The sequence below is a fragment of the Mauremys reevesii genome, linkage group 1 (genome assembly GCF_016161935.1).
Source record: "Mauremys reevesii isolate NIE-2019 linkage group 1, ASM1616193v1, whole genome shotgun sequence".
Classification (NCBI taxonomy): domain Eukaryota; kingdom Metazoa; phylum Chordata; order Testudines; family Geoemydidae; genus Mauremys; species Mauremys reevesii.
Genome location: NC_052623.1, coordinates 226,743,427 through 226,762,411, shown reverse-complemented (window position 1 = coordinate 226,762,411; position 18,985 = coordinate 226,743,427). Strand labels below are relative to the sequence as shown.

Genomic DNA, 18,985 nt, shown 5'->3' with positions numbered 1-18,985 from the left:
AGGGGTATAGGAAGCCTGAGCACCTAACTCAGGTTTTCTGAATCCCAGTGGTTTTCTAGATGTTTAAAAGTTAGGCGTTGCAATGCTGAGCATCACAATGTCTGAATCCCTTTGTGAATCTAATGTTTTAATGCTTTAAGCCCTGATTCAGCAAGGGGCTCAGCCATGAACCTAAATGGGAGCACATGTTAGTTCCATATACGCCAATGGAACTACTGGTGCGTAAAATTAGACTCACGCTTAATATCTTGCTGAACTGGGGCCTAATTCTAATTAACTGATCATATTGATTAGGTCTTACGCACATGAATAATCCCAATGAGTTGAGTGGGATTTCTTGTCTAAGTACTACCCAGTGAGAATAAAGATTAAAGAATGGTGCCCTCATACATCTCCAATACTAAAAAATGTGTGGTGTGATCCAAAGCTCATTGAAGTCACTGGAAGCCTTTCCATTGACTCCAGTAAGGTTTGGATTAGGCCCATGAAAAATGTTACCTATAATACTAACTTTATTGTATACCCTACTCAGTTGTTACTAACATAAACAAGAGTAGAACAACAATGTGTAGCTTCACATTAACACAAAAGCCAGGTCTTGATAGTTCCAAAATGTCTTTCCACAGGTTTGATTGTTAAATGCAAAAGGGATGCAAGAGACCATATCACTAAAACTTTTATACACCCATGGAATCGTGTACCATAAACTTTAGAGCCTGCTGAAGAATCCATAATATGACAAAAACCAATTTAATATGACATTTGCATACTTAAGTAGACTCACAGGGGTACCACTGTAAATCACAAATAATTCCATTGAAATTGATGGATTTACACCAGGGTACAAACAGTGTGAGATCAGACTGTCTCCATTTATTACTCAGTTACATTATCTGGAAACAGATCATCCAAAAACAAATATTAAACTGGATACCTTTTTCTGCCACTATACAAGGCAGCAACTTCAAAAAATATTTTATGAGCACTTAGGTGCATTATTGGCCTAGTGCTGAGGAAAGGAATGGAGAGCTGGCAGGTAGAGAGATGACATGAAGGGTGTACAGAGATATTTTTCCAATGAAATAATTGCCTAGAGGCTCTCTAAATGTATGTCTCTTGCAAAAGAAAAGAATCCCCAAAGAATACAATTCCACCCTTACAGTAACAATTGACAGCACTCTCATAGCCTAAAATCCTCCTCTAACTATTTTAACCTCCTATTACATTCAGGCATGCCAAAAAAAAGTGTTTTTTTCTTTAAAAACCAGGTAAAATGGAATGTAAGGTAGGAAAAAGCAGAAATGCAAGAAATAATTTTGAGACTTATCCTACTTCTATTATACAGGTTAACCTTTTCTGAACCAATGCTCACAAAAACACTGCGCTAGTGTCACACTTGCTCTGCCCCCAGTGCTTGAAGGAAGAGTAATATGCAGGGTGGTAGATAAGGAAGATAGATACATGTTAGAAAGACAGATCAGGCCATATATAAGGTGCTCACATTGCAATCCATCTTTGTGCAAATACAAGGCTTACTTGGACCACCAAGAGACAACTTAATGTTGAAGGCCATGTGATACATACTCTCTGTGCTACAGAGTACAAAGCTGATCCAAAAAGTGGGATATTTTTCTGCAGAACATTTCAGTACTTCACCAGAAATTCAAATACCGAAAAATGTTGACCTAAAATTGGAAAAATTCAGCCAAATTTAAAAAAAAATCTGTTTGAAAATGCTGCTGCAGCGCTGCATGGGAGTTGTAGTTCAGGTGTCTCATGCTCCCATTTTCCTCTATAGACAGGGTTATTTGGTCAGACTACATCTCCCATGATGCATCAAGGTCTTGCCTTTCAGAGAGTCTTACTACACTATATTTGAACCCATTTCTACCAGTGCAGAGGACCAGTAGTTTTTCCAACAAGTGCCACTAAAAAACAGTCAGTTTTTCCCTGTGATTGTTTTGCTCTTCTCTAGCTGAGATATATCCTTAACTCACTCAGCCCTTCTTAAGTCTAGTATTAATGAGAACACTGTGTGGTTTAATATTCCATACAGGGTGCAATATTTAAGGAAGAAATAAGTTGAATGGAATAACAGCCTTAATTTTCCATATCCTTGCTTTGGACAACGAGTCAATCCTGCCAGCTGCTGAAATGCAGAGCCAGAGCTCAGGACTCAGATTTTGCTCAATGACAGGACAGAAAAGCTTCCACCCTATGAAATATACACAGTGCTCAGCAAGGTAAGCAAAGCTCAATCCTGAACTGAAACTGAAATGAGCACAGCTGGAGAAGACAGGAGAGCAGAAATAAGCCATGGTTAGGAGATAGGTGCTTAACCCAGCACATGCAAATGACGTCCCGAGAAGCCATTTTAAGGATTTTCTCATATGACTGCTGCCAATGAGGAGAAGTGACTACCTGAATGCAGTTAGGAGAAATTGAGAGCAGAAGAAGCTGTGAGGGCCAGACGCTGACAGAAGAGTATATTCAAGGGTGCTGTTGACTGCCTCATGACATCGACTGGGTACAGTGGTCTAGCCAGCCTATGAGCCTGCATCACCTCCTCTCCTCAGCTTACTTTGCCTTACTGGATCATGAGTTACAAAGCTTCAGGTCAACACACAATATTGATTCAAATGAAACTTATCAAGCTTAGATTTGGTTAAGCATTGGCAAAATGGTGCTGGAACTGGCAAAAGGTTAGTTTAATGGAGATTTCAAGGGAATGCTAAACAAAATTCACCTGAACTAACTGAAACAAAATGTTTTGTGCTTTTTTGAATGTCATGTTCTTATCTCATCTCAGGTTGGTTGGGATGGATCACATGACTAGTCACATGGTGTGCTTTCTAGTTCCATGATTGGGCAATCCTGCATTGTGTGATTAAAGCCTAGCAGAAGGAAGTCTCACTCTGGTTTGCAAACAGAGAGACTGTGTTTTGTATGAGTCTCTAGGAGCTGTTGCAAAGATCTAGTTGTTTATTTACAAGCAGTATAAAGGGAGCATTGACCCAGTCCCCTGGAAGTCTAACCCATCACCCAGGCCTTTGGCTCCCTGATTCCTGACATTTCTGTCAGGAAATTGAAGGGGAGAATATTTCCTTTGCTGCTGTTGCTGCTGCAACTGATGATAATGAATGGCCTTAGCAGCAAGTTGATATGAACACATCTCCCCATTCTCTTGTTTTCTACTTCGCTCCTTCCATTTCAGTTCCCAACCCCACTAAAAACTTTGTTAGGTGGCCGCTCCCCTACAAGATACAATGGCTTTTCACTTAAGGGAAACTTCACCTTCAACATGTTTAACTTCAGCAACATCAAGATAAACCCAGAATTACTAAGTGCTGAAAATGGTTGAAATGAAAAGGATGAAGCATGCATGATATTCTGTACTCAGTGAAATGTGCTTCTTTTTCCCGTCTGCTCACCAGCCACACCAGTGGCTCAGTGCTGCTATCACACAACCTTGCCTGTCGTGAGGAAGAGTGACCTCATTCTGGTACAGAGGGGATTAAGTGACCCTTTTGGGCACAGCAAACTCCACCCCACCCTGCCCCCTTTACAGGAAGTACAGGGGCAGGATAGAAAATATAAATACTACACCCCGCAGCTCAGCTGGGGCTGGACCAGTGAAGGAGGCAAATGTCCCTCCGAGGGAGCTGAGCCACCAGCACAGCGCACAACCAACAGTGGGCAGAAAAGGCAAACCACGACCCTGGGAGGTGGACAATACTGCAGAGGGAGTGAAAGAAGGGCTGTGAGACTGGGAACCAGGCCCCAGCAGCGACGGAGCATCCCCACCAGGAGCCAGTAGGAAGTAGCCCAGGATAACGAGACTTTGGTCCCGTTGTGCTGTCAGGAGGCAATGCAGTGACCCCACGTTTCCCTGCTGACCCTGTATTGGCAGGGGCGGCTCTAGGCATTTTGCCGCCCCAAGCACGGCAGGCAGGCTGCCTGCGGAGGGTCCGCTGGTCCCGCGGCTTCGGGGGATCTCCGCTGTGGGACCAGCAGACCCTCCACAAGCAAGCCGCCGAAGGCAGCCTGCCTGCCGCCCTTGCGGCAACCGGCAGAGCGCCCCCAGTGGCTTGCCACCCCAAGCACGCGCTTGGCATGCTGGTGCCTGGAGCTGCCCCTGTGTATTGGGGCCACCCATCATGTCAAGTGCCCTGGGCTGGGATTCAGTGGAGCTGCATGGGCCCAGTTCCCCTTACCCCCCCAGCCTGTTCACAGGGCTGGATGCGCACTATCCTTTAGGCCAGAAGGCCAGAGATAGTGTTGATTTCCTCGGCCCTCAACCAAGTGCTCCAAGCCATTGACTGTGGCCTGCTCAGCCCTCGTCCTAGAAGGCCTGAGCCATAGACTATTGTTGTTTGCTCAGCCAGGAGGCTGGAGCTATAGACTGTTTCGGTGCTCAGCCCATTCAGGAGGACTGAGTCCCAGACGGCGTTGCTTAATCTGCCCTTCCCTGGGAGGGCTGAACTTTAGCCTGTTGAATTGCACAGCTCTCAACCTGGAGTCCAGAGCCGTAGATGCTAGTTGTTTACTCCAGCTAGGAGGCCTAAGAGATGGACTGTTTAATCGCTCAGCCCCCATCTACAAGGGCAGAGCCTTAGCTGGCTTGATTGTTTAATCCTTGGTCAAGAGACTGGAGCTATAGACTGCCTGTTTATTTGTTGAACCCTCACCCAGGAGGTTTGAACTGTCATTTGTGCAGCCACCAGACAGGCTGCCCAACAACTTCATCCAGTGAACATACTTTATTTTTTATAATTGGAGATATACCAATCTCCTAGAACTAGAAGGGACCTTGAAAGGTCATCTAGTCCAGCCCCCTGCCTTCACTAGCAGGACCAATTTTTGCCCCAGATCCCTAAGTGGCCCCCTCAAGGATTGAACGCACAACCCTGGGTTTAGCAGGCCAATGCTCAAACCACTGAGCTATCCCTCCCGACACCACCACCGGGGGCGCCCTGGCCTTGAGACACAATAGGCTTACACTCCCCCTCTGTAGGATCAAGCTTTCAATCCATAAAGGCAGAATGATCTAATGGTGATAGCAAGGAATTAACATATTGGAGGACAATGAGTTCAAATCCCAGATGAATCACTCCCTGGTGGAACTATCCTCTCCAAATACATGTTACTCTGAATAACACAGGCAGGAAGTTAAGTTCACAGTGTGTCTACACTGCAAGTGAAGGGGTGATTGTAGTAGGCACACCTACAGTGTTTGTGAAGGCATACTGATGCAAGCTTTAATCTAGCTAGCATGGATAATAATAGTACTGATGACACGGTGGCACAGGCTAATTGCTCATGTAACATGCTGCCAGGGTCCCCGGATACATACTTAGGTAGCTAGCCCATGATACCACATCTTCACTACTATTGTTACCTGTGCTAGCTAAATTAAATCTAGCACAAGTATACCTACTTGTGCTACAGTTACACCTTCACTTGCAGTGTGGACATACCGATGGGCCTCAACCCCCAGAAATGCTGCCTGAGAAGTCAATCAGAGTTGATGGTGCTTAATATTTCACAGGATCAGGACCCTAGAGAAGAGACTAGACCCCGATGTGACTGAAGGTCAAATATGATGTCTCCTTTTGCATCAGTTGGCTGAGCTGTACAATTAGGCAAGAAGAAAAATCTGATTGTCGGGGGAGGGAACAGAAGTGGCTTCTCAGATGTGGCCTTGGGTAAATGAATGAACAAGAAGTGTTTGACCCAAAACATCACTTTAACATAGAAGTCTGTGTTTACTATTTATTTATTTAAAAAAACCTATTTATTAAAATATTCATCCTCCATAAACACTGTAAGAAAAATCATCAAAGCATGCAGGAGAAAAAACAACATGCCAGATACTCAGCTTGTGTCAGCTGGCAGAGCTCCATGGACTTCAATGGACTATGCTGATTTACACCAGCTGCCGTATGCAGCTAGACAGAAATTCTGTTTCAATAGAGAAAATGTACTCTAATCCCTGTCTCCCTGTACTCCCCCAGAGATTTAATAAAGAGGCTCTCAGCTTGAATGAGAGAGAAAAAAGGATAGATAATACATCATGGGCCTGATTCCAATCTCCATTTACACCAGTGTAACATCATTGGCTTCAGTGGAGTACTCATGTACTTGCCCATGGTCACACAGGAAGTCTGTGGCAAAGCAGGGAGCGTAATGTGGGTTCCCAAGTCCGAGGGCAACACCTTAACACTTACTTCTCTATTTATTGTGCCCAAGTCTAAGATTTTAGCTAAGAACTTTTTCTCTCCCTAATTTCCTTGCATATGTTTTGTTACTGGAACCTTCACTTCTGACTGGAAAGCCAAGACATTCAGATTTATTTATGATGCTGTAACGTTTCCCTCTCAGAATACAAGGATAAATTATTTTCCATCACTGCACTTAACGGAGTTTTCAAAAAAGCAGTCTTGGCAGTGATTGCCTGAATCCTCCTCCTTTCCAGTTCCGATGTCTAGCTCTCCAAATTGTTAATCCAATGAAACCAAAATAATCCATCTTCCATTCCAATTTTTCAAAGCAAGACTCAATTTTTGTGTTTGCAGACAAAAGGGACAAAATTTTCGCTGCCTTTTTAAATTACGTCTTTATTTTATTAGATTGTCTGAGGCGAAAGGCATCTCCAGGACCACCAGGTTCAATACTCTCTCCATCATAAAGCCCCTATAATTTCCTATTACATTATAGGAGCTAAATTGTGTCCAGCCTTGTGCAAATGCTCAAGGGTGGGGGAAAGGCTCAAGGGACTTTCCACTCCTTTGTGCCTCTGTGCAGCAGCAGAACACGGTCATATTCTCTGTGCTCCGGACACACAAGATCTCCATGAAGACAGTACTTGCAAGTGACACTAGCTGGCCCTGAGTAGGGGTAGAGGATTGCCCATTGCATGCTTTCTAAGGGTGGGCAACTGCTGAACTGCAGGTGGCATTGTACCTCTGTGAAGGCACCGCGGTAGCATGCCAGTACGGCTAGTGGCTGAGGAGTCACATCTGGTTCTAGGAGTAGTTCCCTTGCTCCTTAATATGGACATGTTTTTCTGTTATTGTATTTAGAGGATATTCCCACAGAGGAAAGAAAAATGGGGTAGGAAACCCAAGTTATTACAGAACTTAAAATCTGTCTGACCCTTCCTTTCAGTCCCCAAAATACAGTCTTGACCGTAAACCAGGTGCTGTTGCTGAGCATCCAGCATGGCCAGTGAAGTCAATGGGAGTTGCAGGTATTTAGCTCATATCTGGCTCATTCACTTAGGCTTCAAACTCCCAGAAACAGCCTATGAGTCTGCTGAATCACAGCCAGCTTCTCTGCCCATAGGCTTTAGATTAAACACTTGTGGCACCACGCTCAGGAGCGACGCACAAAGAATGCTGCGCAGCTTCTCCACACGCATAAGCAGCCATGCAGAAGCAAGTGCTGGCACAGCTCAGAGAACCAAGCCTAGATCAAAGTCAAGCTGCTGCTGAAGCTGGTGGGCAGCGTACTAACCAGCAGAATGCTCTGAAATCAGAGCCCAAAGCAACTGAGTTCGCCATTCACCTGCCACTACTATTTTTATCAGTGATCTAAAAATAGTTTACAAGTAAAAGAGGTTAGTGTAATGTCATGACTAGAATGTGCCCTGTCCCTTGTCCCCTGCTGGTACCTTTGGAGACAAAAGTCTGCTACCCTCTTAGCACAAATCACCACAAGCAGGGCAAGGAGGGCTGGGGGGGAGGGGGGGCAATAGTACTAATTCCATTCTCCATTGTGACCCAGCCACCCAAGCAGTAGCAGATTGGTCCATCCTAAAAGGGACAAGTTATCTCTCACTGAACTAGGTGGACCCAGGCTCAGATCCAGTATGGCAATTCCCATGTTCCTGTGTAGAGTACACACTCTCCATGCACCCCTCCATGCATGCTCCTGGAGCTCTCTTGGGTTAGTGTAAAACCACAACATCCTCAAAGCAAGCACAATCTGTCCCTTAATGACCCCAGGACAAACAGCACATTCTACACTACCAAACAGTATATAGAATCACAGAATATCAGGGTTGGAAGAGACCTCAGGAGGTCATCTAGTCCAACCCCCTGCTCAAAGCAGGACCAACCCCAACTAAATCATCCCAGCCAGTGCTTTGTCAAGCCGGGCCTTGACAATATGTGTAATTAGACCGGACATTAACAAATGTGCTGTAGTGAATGACCCTATACGGGCAAGGAAACAGACCAGAGGATCCAGTAGTCTTGTCTATCTCTAAGTTTTATGATTCTTATTAAATAAAAACATTCCTGGATCTTATTTTATATTATTAATGCACACCCCAAAATACCTTCGTTATGCAATGGGTCAGGATAACAATGTAGAAGATACCCTAATTCTAGGAATGTCTTGACTTTTTAGTGTTTGATTTCACAACCTGAACATTGTATGAACTCTGAGTAGGGATAGAGAGCATTTGATTACACTGGGCATAATCCTCACCTGAGCCAAATGAACTGAAGTGGGGAGGGGAAGGTGGTTCTCAGCCAGAGTTCCAATCCCCCAATCCTGGATTGGCTAAAAACCAAAACAGCCCCCACTATAAATTAGAGCAACTGAAGGGGTAGTCTGAGTTATACTGGCCGCAAAGGCAAGGCACCAGCTGAGGATCAGATGGAATGGGAGGCGCTCTGCTTTGCTCTCTAATCAAGCTCTACACTACTTGAGCATTCCCCCGTGTCAGTGGGAATTCTCAGGTGCCCCTTTAGGATAGCTTTCTGGCTGCTTTTCATTGTCTCAGCAGCACAAAGCAGCTGGAGTAGAGCTAGCTGGGACTTTTCTGAAAGCATGCGGGGGTTTTGTCAGAAAATGCTGATTTGTTGAAATCAAAACTAGTTGCAGGGCAGGGTCAATTTCCATGACTCTCCCGATTCAAAAGCTGTTTTAACCAAAGTTTCAAAATGATCAAAACACTTGACCCAAGGTGAAATGTTTTTTGGTGTATTGGTTCACAAACATTTTCATGATTTTGACTTTTAATCCCAATTTGGGAAGGGAAAGATATTCAAAATCTCTAACTCCCACAGGATGGAAACACTGTTTCCCAGCCAGCTCTGACTGGAACATGGGCTAAGGATCTGGTCCATATAACTCAGATATGCTGTTTATCAGCACCACTGGCATTGCAACTGTCTGTTCTCCAGTGTTACAAGATTTTGGGACATGTGACCTCTCAGTAAAGTTGAAAGACATGTCACAAGCTGTTTTCTCAGTGGTGACATGCTACAACCCGGTCAGCACCGTGCCTCGGAAAGAGTCAGAGTCCATCATCACTTCCACTACCCTGCCGTCTAGGGGGACCAGACAGCAAATGTGAAAAATCGGGACAGAGGATGGCCGGGGGGTGGTGGTAATAGGAGCCTATATAAGAAAAAGACCCAAAAATTGGGACTGACCCTATAAAATCAGGACATCTGGTCACCCTACTCCCGTCCCATCTCTCTTGGTGTAAGCAATTTCCACTCAGTGGTATTCTTTCATGCATGGAGTTCTGAAGTCATGTACTGAAACAAATAACATTATGCTTATATAGTGTTTTTCATCAGTCGGTCTCAGAGTGCTTTACAATGGATGTCAATATCATTATCCCCATTTTACAGATGGGGAAACTGAGACACCGGGGGGGAATGATTTGTCCAAGGTCACCCAGCTGGCCAGCAACAGAGCCAGGAATAGAATCTAGGTCTTTTCAGTCCCAAACCAATGATCTAGCCACTAGGCCATGCTGTCTCTCTCAATAGCAAAAATCTTCCTAATAGGTTTTTAGCTTGTGTTGAGTTTTACTTTAATTACTCATTAAAAAGCAAATCCTGTGCCATAGGAGTGACTGGGAAATGAAATCTTACTCCTGGGCCACAAAGTAGTTGTGAAGACTCAGGGCTGCAAGTAGCCCTCACAGTTTTTCCACCCATTCATCCACAGTGGGGTGGCTGGTGGATTTGTGTGATTGCAGATCCACTGACCTTCTCATTCACACAGACCACCTTAATATCTTCATCCACAGTGGCAGAGAAGGCGCTTTCACAGATCTGGGCTCTACAGTACTCAGTTCACATCCACATTTAAGGACTACTGGCATCCTGCATACCAGGGGGTACAGCAGAATCACACGATTTTCATTGTATCTATGGCCCTCTGTATCCATGGAAGAGAATCAGGACTTTCTGTAAGTATAGAGGGAGGATGATGTAACACTGTAAATGGTGGATTCTCTGTAACTTGAAGTCTTTAAACCACAATTTGAGGCCTTCAGTAACTCAGCCAGAGGTTAGGGGTCTGTTACAGGAGTGGGTGGATGAGGTTCTGTGGCCTGCTATGTGCAGGAGCTCAGACTAGGCTGGGACCCAAGAGATCTAGATTCATTTCTTGGCTCTTCCACACACATCCTGTGTGACCTTTAGCAGATCACTTAATCTATCTATTCCCCATCTGTAAAATGGGGATATTAGTACTTCCTTTCTCCCACCCTTTATCTAATCTCTTTAGATTTTGAGGTCTTCAGGGCACAGACTGCCATACTGCGTGCTTGTACAGCAATTAGCACAATCGCCCAGTTTCAGCTGGAGGATCTAGGTTCTATTGTAATAAAAATAGGACTATTACAGGGACTGCAAAGTGCAATTTAAAGTGGGGTGGCATAGATTTCTCCCCCTGCCTGACCCTCCTCTTCCCCTCTCAGGCACCCCATCACCACCAGCAACCTGACCCTCCTCCCCCCACCCCATCCAAATTTGAGTGAGTGGTGTTGCAATCTGGCACACAGGGTTGCAATACCACACAAGTCAGAGCCAGCCAAGAAGTGGTTGGGCCCTGGCCCATGTACTCCTGCCCCCAAATCCACAGCCTCTGGATTATGATATCAATCAGAGGTGTAAATGGTACGTATGGATGAGTATAATCATTGGATGGTTTATTACAAGGGACTTAGACTCCAGCTATGTATATAACCCCTATCACTGTAACAGTCAGGTTATAAACTCCTTGTATCACTCATGCCTTCATGCCTTTTTTTCATACTACTCCCTGCACCCAGACCAGCCACTGGCAAGGGTCAGGAAGGGATTTTGTTCTGCCAATGTATGCTGGGAGATTTTTTTTTTAATTTCCTTACTCTGAAGTATCAAAGATGGTCACAAATGGAGATAGACAGGGTGGGCCAGGGACTCTGAGGTGACCTTGAGTATTCTCTCTCTCAGGTGCTTGGCTGGCTGGCTCTTGCCCATATACTCGGGGTCTAACTGATTGCCATATGTGGGCCAGGAAGGAATGTTCCCCCAAGTCATACAGACAGTGACACTGGGTTTTTTTAGTCTTCCTCTGCAGCATGTAGGTGCGGGTCACTTGCCAGGATTATCTCTGTATATCTCACTTAATTATTTCCCTGACATTCCAGAAGTCTCAGACATTGATGCACCTCAGTCCCTTCTAGTCTCTGCCTGTGGCACACATTTATCTAGTTTCCTGACGTCTGTAATACTTTGGTCTTGGTTCAGTTTAGTGTGCAGGTGCTGGGTGGTGTTGGTGGCCTATGATGTACAGCAGGTCAGATTAGATAATATGGTGGTCCCTTCTGGCCTTAAACTTTATAAAACTATGTATCAAGCACACACCCTCTTCCTGAAATCTCATTTCTTTAGACTTGTTTTCCATTGCTAAACTCAAATCTAGAACTGACATCTCCTTCCTCCATGCCCATTCATATTAAAAGCAGGGCTTTGGAGCTGTGCTCCGGCTCCACTCCAGCTCCAGGCAAAAGCCTGCAGCTCCACTGCTCCGGAGCTGCTCCGTGCACCAGCTCTGGGCTCTGCTCCAAAGCCCTGATTAAAAGCATAGACCAAGCCATCCATGCAAGTGCAACAATAGGGATTTTGGGGACACTTTGCATAAATGTTCTTCCAAAAGCAATTTTCCTTTTCCCTTTATTTTCTATCTTTCTGCCTTCCATTATTCCTATATGGCCCAATTCTGAACCTATTACTCACACAAGCAGTGTCAATGATGTAAATGGGACTGATTAGGTGAATAAGGATTTATAAGATCAGTCCCATAATTGAGGCACTGATCCAAAAGCCCTATTCACATGAATAACCCTACACTGAAGTCAAAGGGATGGTTCCTGAGAGTAAAGCTCTGTAGTATTGGCTTTGGGACTGTACACTAGTTAGGCAGAGACCTTGAGCCAAATCTTGCAAGCCAGCCATGAGAGGAACTTCCATTGATTTCACTGTGCACAGACGGCTTTTGCTTTCAGCCCCCTGTCTTTTATTTTTTCTGTAAAGCACCATGCCCAGGGTGCTGTATACATAAAGAAATATAAAAGGCCCTGAAAATGAATTTCTCTGTAGAAATGTTGGCAAATAGCACTCTAATGGACTTCTTGTATATAAATACAGGGCTTGATACAATGTTCATTGAAGCCAATGGCAGGACTCTCATTCACTTCACTAGACATTGAATCAGGCCCATAGGACTATATCCACAAAGGGGACTTAGACTCAGCATTGCATTGAGTAATTTCAGCTGCCCTGCTGGCCTGTGAAAGCCGCAGCCCCAGGTTAGGCACTCTGGCTCCCCACATACTGCATGGGGAGAATTAGGCTCCTAAGAATGTGATTCAGAGAAGCCAGCATGCTGAATAGGGGGTCACCTAAGCTAGCCAGAAGTGAAATGCTGAGGAGAGGGATGTGGCCTAAGCCTTGGCCTTCAAATGGAGTTATGTGCCTAAATCTGGACTGGAGGAAGATGCCTATCTCCACTTGGGCTTCGCAGCCATGAAGCCGTTAAGTACCTAAGCCAGGTCAGTTCTTTCTTGCAAAAAATTCAGGAGGAGGTGATTTCCTTATAGTCCAGTGGTCAGAGCTGTAGTCCAGTGGTCGGAGCTGGGACTTGGACCCAGGCCTCCTACCTCCAGGTGATTTCCCTATTCCCTGAGCTATGGCATATTCTGATGTAGGGCTCTCTCAATTTCTCCTGTTGGAGTTGTTTCACTGTGTGCACAGTAATTAAACATTTATTGGCGTTGGAACCTGGGTCTTCTAGGTGGGTGCCCTAACCACTGGGGTATAGAGTCATTCTCAGTCTCTCATCCTGGCCCAATGAATATTGAATTCTTTATACAAAGTAGAATAACTTCTGCGAGTGGGGAGCACCACTTCCTCCTCCAGTTTTATTTTGTGCAGGGCCCAATGCAGTAGGCGTGCTCTTAAGTGGCCTCTAAAAATCCCTTCTAGATCAGGCCTCACAGGGTTTGAGGATCCCACCAGGGCTGAGGTGTTGAACAGCCAAGCACCATCAGAATTTAGACAGCTTTGTGCATGCCCACACGCAGAAATTTAGGCACCGTGTTGACTTTGCCAGGGCAACGTTGGCATCTAAAGAATATAAGTGTCTACAGAGTTAGTCAGCAGATGAGCAGGGGAGTTGAGGATCTAAATTTTTGTGTTAGATGCCTAAAGTGGCATTTTGGTACCTACATCCCATTGCGGGTCTAGACCATAGTGTATATAAAACAGTGTTAACACTGTAAATATCTAGAAATTGATAAAATATGGGCCTACTCCTGTAAATCCCCCACTGGCATGAATAGTCCTCCTTTACTCACAAGTAGTCCCATTTATTTCACTGGAGTTTCTCGCATGAGCAAGGGTTTCTGGGACTGGTTCTATATTTGTTTTTTTAAACTCAGCACTGTATAAGAAAAGTGCTTGACATACAATATTTGTACCCATAATGATCTTAGATAATGCTGTTACATGCATGGTGGAGTTCTGTAATCTAGTGTCCTATGGTAATCACAAAATGGTAATGCTACATGTATGTAATTGTCTTGGTAAGAGCTTGAAATCAATATGAGTAAGATCCAGATGATTTTAGAATAATTTGGCAGTGACATGTTTGGCCATTTCTTAACTGTTTTAATTGCTCATCTGTCTGAGTGTCTCACTTTTTTTATATACTGCCTGTCACCTTAGTACCTTAGTACTTTAGAAAATTAAGAGTATGGGCCAGATCATCAGCTGATGTAAATCAGTGTGGCTCCATTGACTTCAGGTGGAGTCACCTGACACCAATTGAGGATCCTACATAACTTCATTATGATAAGAACACAAATGAAGGGCCCTATCTTACATTCTTTCTGCTTCCAAAACATCCACTGTCTTCAGGATGAGTTTGGGGAGGGAGGCTCAGGGAATGAAGGTTGGAGCCCCAGCTTGGCATCTTATGGTTTTACTGAATAAGGATGTTTGGTAGCTAACTAGTTTCAAAAATACACCAATATTTTATCTGTTGCATTTCTAATTATGTGGGTCTCTCTCTCTCTCTCCTTTTTAAAAATTAAGAAATGTTAACAACTGAAAATTAATAAGCCAATAAATGTGAGACAATATTTTACCAGATGATATCAATGCATCCTTGCTGGCTTCATGCATAGACAAATACAATAGAAAATGTCTATCTGCAATATGCCAGTCTATAATTTTGCTCTCATTTCACAAATCTTGCATTTGCATAGATTATAAGGAGCAAAAGACCTAGCATTCTGCTTCTCATGTAACCAGGATACACTTCCTTTCCGAGTGGATTTTTTTTTAAGAAAGCCATTCCTGCAGATACATAATGCAGTGGGTGCAGCGTTACACAAGACAGAAGGAGAGAGGATAAACCCCCCAAATGCATCAATATCAAGTTTAGATGGAAGAGAGAAAGTTAATGAGTTCAACTCATATTCCCCTCCCCCATTTAAGGACAATGAAGGGTTCTGAAACTAAGCAGCTGGGCTTATTCTCCTCTGCCTCCAGTACTGACCAGGAATCTGGGACCTCTGGTACAGTACATGCCATCAGTACTAGGACAGTTCACAGATGTGCTGCCTGACTCCTTGCTATTTATAGCAGCCTCTTCTACCAAGGTACTCGAGGGGGTTGTAACGCAGGAACAGGCATGCTCCTTTGTTTTATTGCTGGAATTATATTCGTTTAAGAAAACCCCACTCTTCTCATATGAGGGCGAGTGAAGCACATCCCTGGACCTTTACCACAGAGATTAGTGTCCCTATCACACAGACACTGTTGGGATTCACTGCAAGGGAGACTGGGAATGTTTGGGGCTAATACCTTTTAAATAGCTGTAAAACAGTGGAAACAGACAGAAGCTCGCTCCGGTCTCTTGCCTCTGCAGGGATATTAAGGGAATGGAGGCCAGCTGTGTGCGAGAGAGAGCGAGAGAGGCTGAAGAGGAATAGGAGTGTGAGTTGGTTAACATGCAGTGCCACGAGGGATACACATTTCACGGTGCTGCATATCGGGTAACCATATGTTAAATATTCAGCAAGAAGAACACTAGGCATAGCCTATTAATAGAAGCCGAGAGTTTGGCTCTCGCTCGCTCTCACACATGCAGGCAGCCGGGGGATCTGATTCTGTCTCTTCTTCCCCGGGAGCAAGAGAATAGCCACAGCCCCTGGAAAACCTTAGCCAGGTCCAGGAGAGCTCAGTGAGTATCAAATGCTACAGACCCCGTTACCGCTCAGATGCTTCTCCAGAGGAAACCAGTGCAAGGCTGGGGAAGGCAGCTGAAGGACATGGAGCTAAAGCGAAAATATTCTCTCTCTCTCTCTCTCTCTCTCTGCAGCACCCTGGATAGCTCCTCGGGGAGCCTCACCAAGCCATGCGAGAGCCTTCTCCGCCGCCCCGGCCAACTAGCCAGCTTGCAGGCGGAGCCGGGGGCTCTGCTCCCCGCGGCAGCCACGCTAGGAGCTCTCCCAGGTGCTGCAGCGACCCGGCTCCCTAACTCCCTGGCAGTTCAGCGAAGGGCTGCCCGGGATGCTGCAGAGCTCTGCCTCCTCCCCCTCGGAGCTCGCGGAGCTATCCCGGGCGCTGCAGAAAGCCAGCTCCCCTCCTCCCCTCCCCAGCTCCTGCACACCCGGCTGCCCAACGCTTGCAGCAATGGAGTGCACCGAGCGCCGGACTGAGCGGCATTGCTACCTCCAGGAACGGCCCAAGAGCCCAGCGCTTCATTTTACCGAGCCGCAAAGCACTTGAAGCCGCTTCAGAGCAAAACCTGCTGCTTGAGGGCAGGGCAAATTGAGGTGGAAAGTTCTTGACATGTAGGGATCGACGCACTGCTGGAGAGGAAACCAGCCAGAGTAGGGGCCATGCAAAAACGCAGCAGCAACAGTGACGGGAGCAAGCAGACGGAGGGGGGAAAGTTTTGCACTTGCTGCTGCTAGCGGGGTGTATGTCCGGGGATAGGGGTCCGGGGGGGCAGGTCCCTGTGCCTCGCTTCCTTACCTCGGTGTTCTCAGTAGCATTCTCCGCCATTTTCCTCCTTAGGAGCAGGCAGCGGGAGGAGTGTTTCATTCCCATAAGAGCCAGCCAAGGGGTTGGGGCTTGGGGATGGGTGTTTGGCTTTTTGGTTTTTTGGTTTTTTGAAAGATCTCCAAAAACTGGCACACACACAAAAAGCAACAAATTAATTTGCTTTGTCCTTTCTGCTGCCTCCACTGGTACCAATTTTCCTTTGACACTTCCAAGTTCTTCTTCCCTTTCCCCCTCTTTTCCGCCTCCTCCAAGCTCTTGAGATGAGTTAGGAGGCAACCCCCTCTTCAGCTGACACTAAAGGCTGCCGGGCTGCGCGTCCTGCTCCCTCGGAGAAAGCGATCGGGCTAAAAAGGAAAGAAGCACCAACTAAACTGAACTTGGGCGTGCAGTGACCAGCGGGGCATCTTTGTGTCCTGTGGCTAATCTTCCAGAGGCAGAAGCAGCCAGAGACAAAGCAGCGGGGCCAGGAAACCATAGCCCCGTCCTTTCTTCTTTGGGCTCCTCTCTCTCTCTAAGTCTCCACTCCAGAAAACTTGCTTTTAAGGAAGGAGCCCACACTGCTCACGCTGGTAAAGCATTTGCTAGCTTCTTTCCGTGGCTATCTTCAAAAGGAAACAGCATCCCCCTCCTGTTCTTGGGCTGGGCTCCTGTCCTACTCTGGGAGTTGATCTCATGTACCTTTCTTGGGAGGGACAATTATATCAGTCCCCCCCCCACACACACACAACTTTCTTCCTTCCTTCTCCCCCACCCCTTCGGATCAGCCCCACTTTTCTTTCCAAAGCCTCGCTGCCCCTGAGAAGGATTTTATGGGTCAGCTCATTAACTCCTTCTGCTCCGGCTTCTTTTCTCTTTGGTTTTGGAGGAAGCCTCTTTCGCTCCGGTTTTGTGTGTGCGCCTCTTCCTCCCGGCTGCTGTTTCCTGACTTACATCTTCTAGCCTGAACCTGACTCCCAAACAGACTCCGGGTGCAGAAAGATCGCTCTGGTATGAGCACAGCTGCTCAGCAAAGCCAGAACAAGCGTTTTGTTTTTCAAGCCCTTCCCTCTGTCCATCCTCCTCCGTGGGAGCTGTCGTTAAGTGCCCCCTTCCCACACGTTTCTCTGGTTCTCCCTCTCCCAGCACTTTTTATTCCTGTGGTCTTACAGCGGAGCTAGATTTCCTTGGCTCGTGTTGATGTGTCTAGGGGCGGGAGGGGGTGTATGTTACACACTGTCTTCCTGGGTCTTCACTTTATTCCAGTGTTGAACTCCAACCTACTGTGATCGCGTTGATCTCGTTGGGGGGGGGGGGTGAGAAAATAAAACTAGAGGGGTTTATTTCACGTTGGATGTAAGTACCTGACCAACTTCACCACCGTTGGTTGTCCTAAATCATTTCTACCCGTCAAGCCAACAGACGTCCAAAGAGACTTCAACATTTCTTTGGGTGCCTATTTTTAGTACACACATTCATATCCCACCCCCCACTCCCTGCTCTTTATCCTTCTCTGATTCTGAAAGATTTTTTTTTTTGCGCAGCCTCTTTTATGATCTCCTGTAACAAAAGAGTTGCAAGAAGAGTTTATCCTTAGCTGACCTCTGAAATGCTGGCAACACATCAGATCCCATGCCAGCAACAGGAGCCCATAGGCGCATAGGAGGCAGGGATATTCCTGGGGCAGGTGTTAGTGACTTATGGAGCCGACAGCCAGACTGGCTGTGCTGCCTTCTCTCCACAGGAATGCGGCTGAACTGGCAGGACAAAGGAAACAAATAGAGGAAAGGGGTCGGAACATTTTGTATATGCTCACTTACACAGAGATGTAGCTACTCCCCCCTTAAGCGGAGATTCTAGCCATGTGGTACATTTCAGGGATGTGATAAATGTACGGTATACATACAGACCAGGGAACTGGAGATGCTAGCCATGTGATAAATTGCAAGGAGATGTGACACATAAACGTATACGACTTAGGTGGCCATGATGCTATGAGTTAAATTACAGAATAATGTATTAGACTCATACCAGGTAACTGGAGGTGATACCCCTGTGAAAAACTGCAGAGCCAGTTGATAAATCCATGTGACTTACACCTTAGACTGCCCACTAACCCATCCCATATTATCCTAACATGCCAAACCTTTTAGTATTTTAAAAAATGGCAGTTGTTTGAAACTGATTGTTTCAGAAAAATGTTTCCTTCTCCTCCCAAATGTGGGATTTAAACCCTGCCCCAAATCACATTAGCCTGTATGCAAGATTCAGTACTGTACCAATAAGAGGTTGAAATAACCTGGCAGAGCTAGAAATGGGGCATTCTATTTTTCCGGCAAGACACACATAGAGAACTTGAAGCTCCTCTGATGTCAGTTCTTAAAATTGAGACAACTTTGGCTTTGAAAAGCTCTTATAGATCATTTTAGAGGTTTTTCTGGCTCTCCCAGAGCCTTGTATAGTTGGATTCAGAGTAATCAAATAACCCAATAAAAGTTTAAATCTAAAACAGTTGCCAAATGCATTTTCTGTCACATACAGAGTAGCAGGTGGTATGAAATTTTTATCAGCATGAGTTTGGGATGACCTGTATAGCTCAATTGTGGTTTCCCTATTTATGAGTAATATGCCCAGCCAAA

The 18,985-nt window shown here is 45.6% G+C and overlaps 1 protein-coding gene across 3 annotated transcripts in view; it reads right to left on the bottom strand.

The window, feature by feature from the left end:
* PRMT8 (protein arginine methyltransferase 8) overlaps nucleotides 1–17,421 on the bottom strand; it is a 113,481-nt gene extending 96,060 nt beyond the window's left edge. For all 3 annotated transcript variants that reach the window (XM_039538292.1, XM_039538301.1, XM_039538311.1), the window contains exon 1: nucleotides 16,341–17,421. In XM_039538292.1, the coding sequence (XP_039394226.1) occupies nucleotides 16,341–16,415 (75 nt within the window). In that variant the 5' untranslated portion in view covers nucleotides 16,416–17,421. The remainder of the gene's footprint in view (nucleotides 1–16,340) is intronic.
* Nucleotides 17,422–18,985: the final 1,564 nt, after the last annotated feature.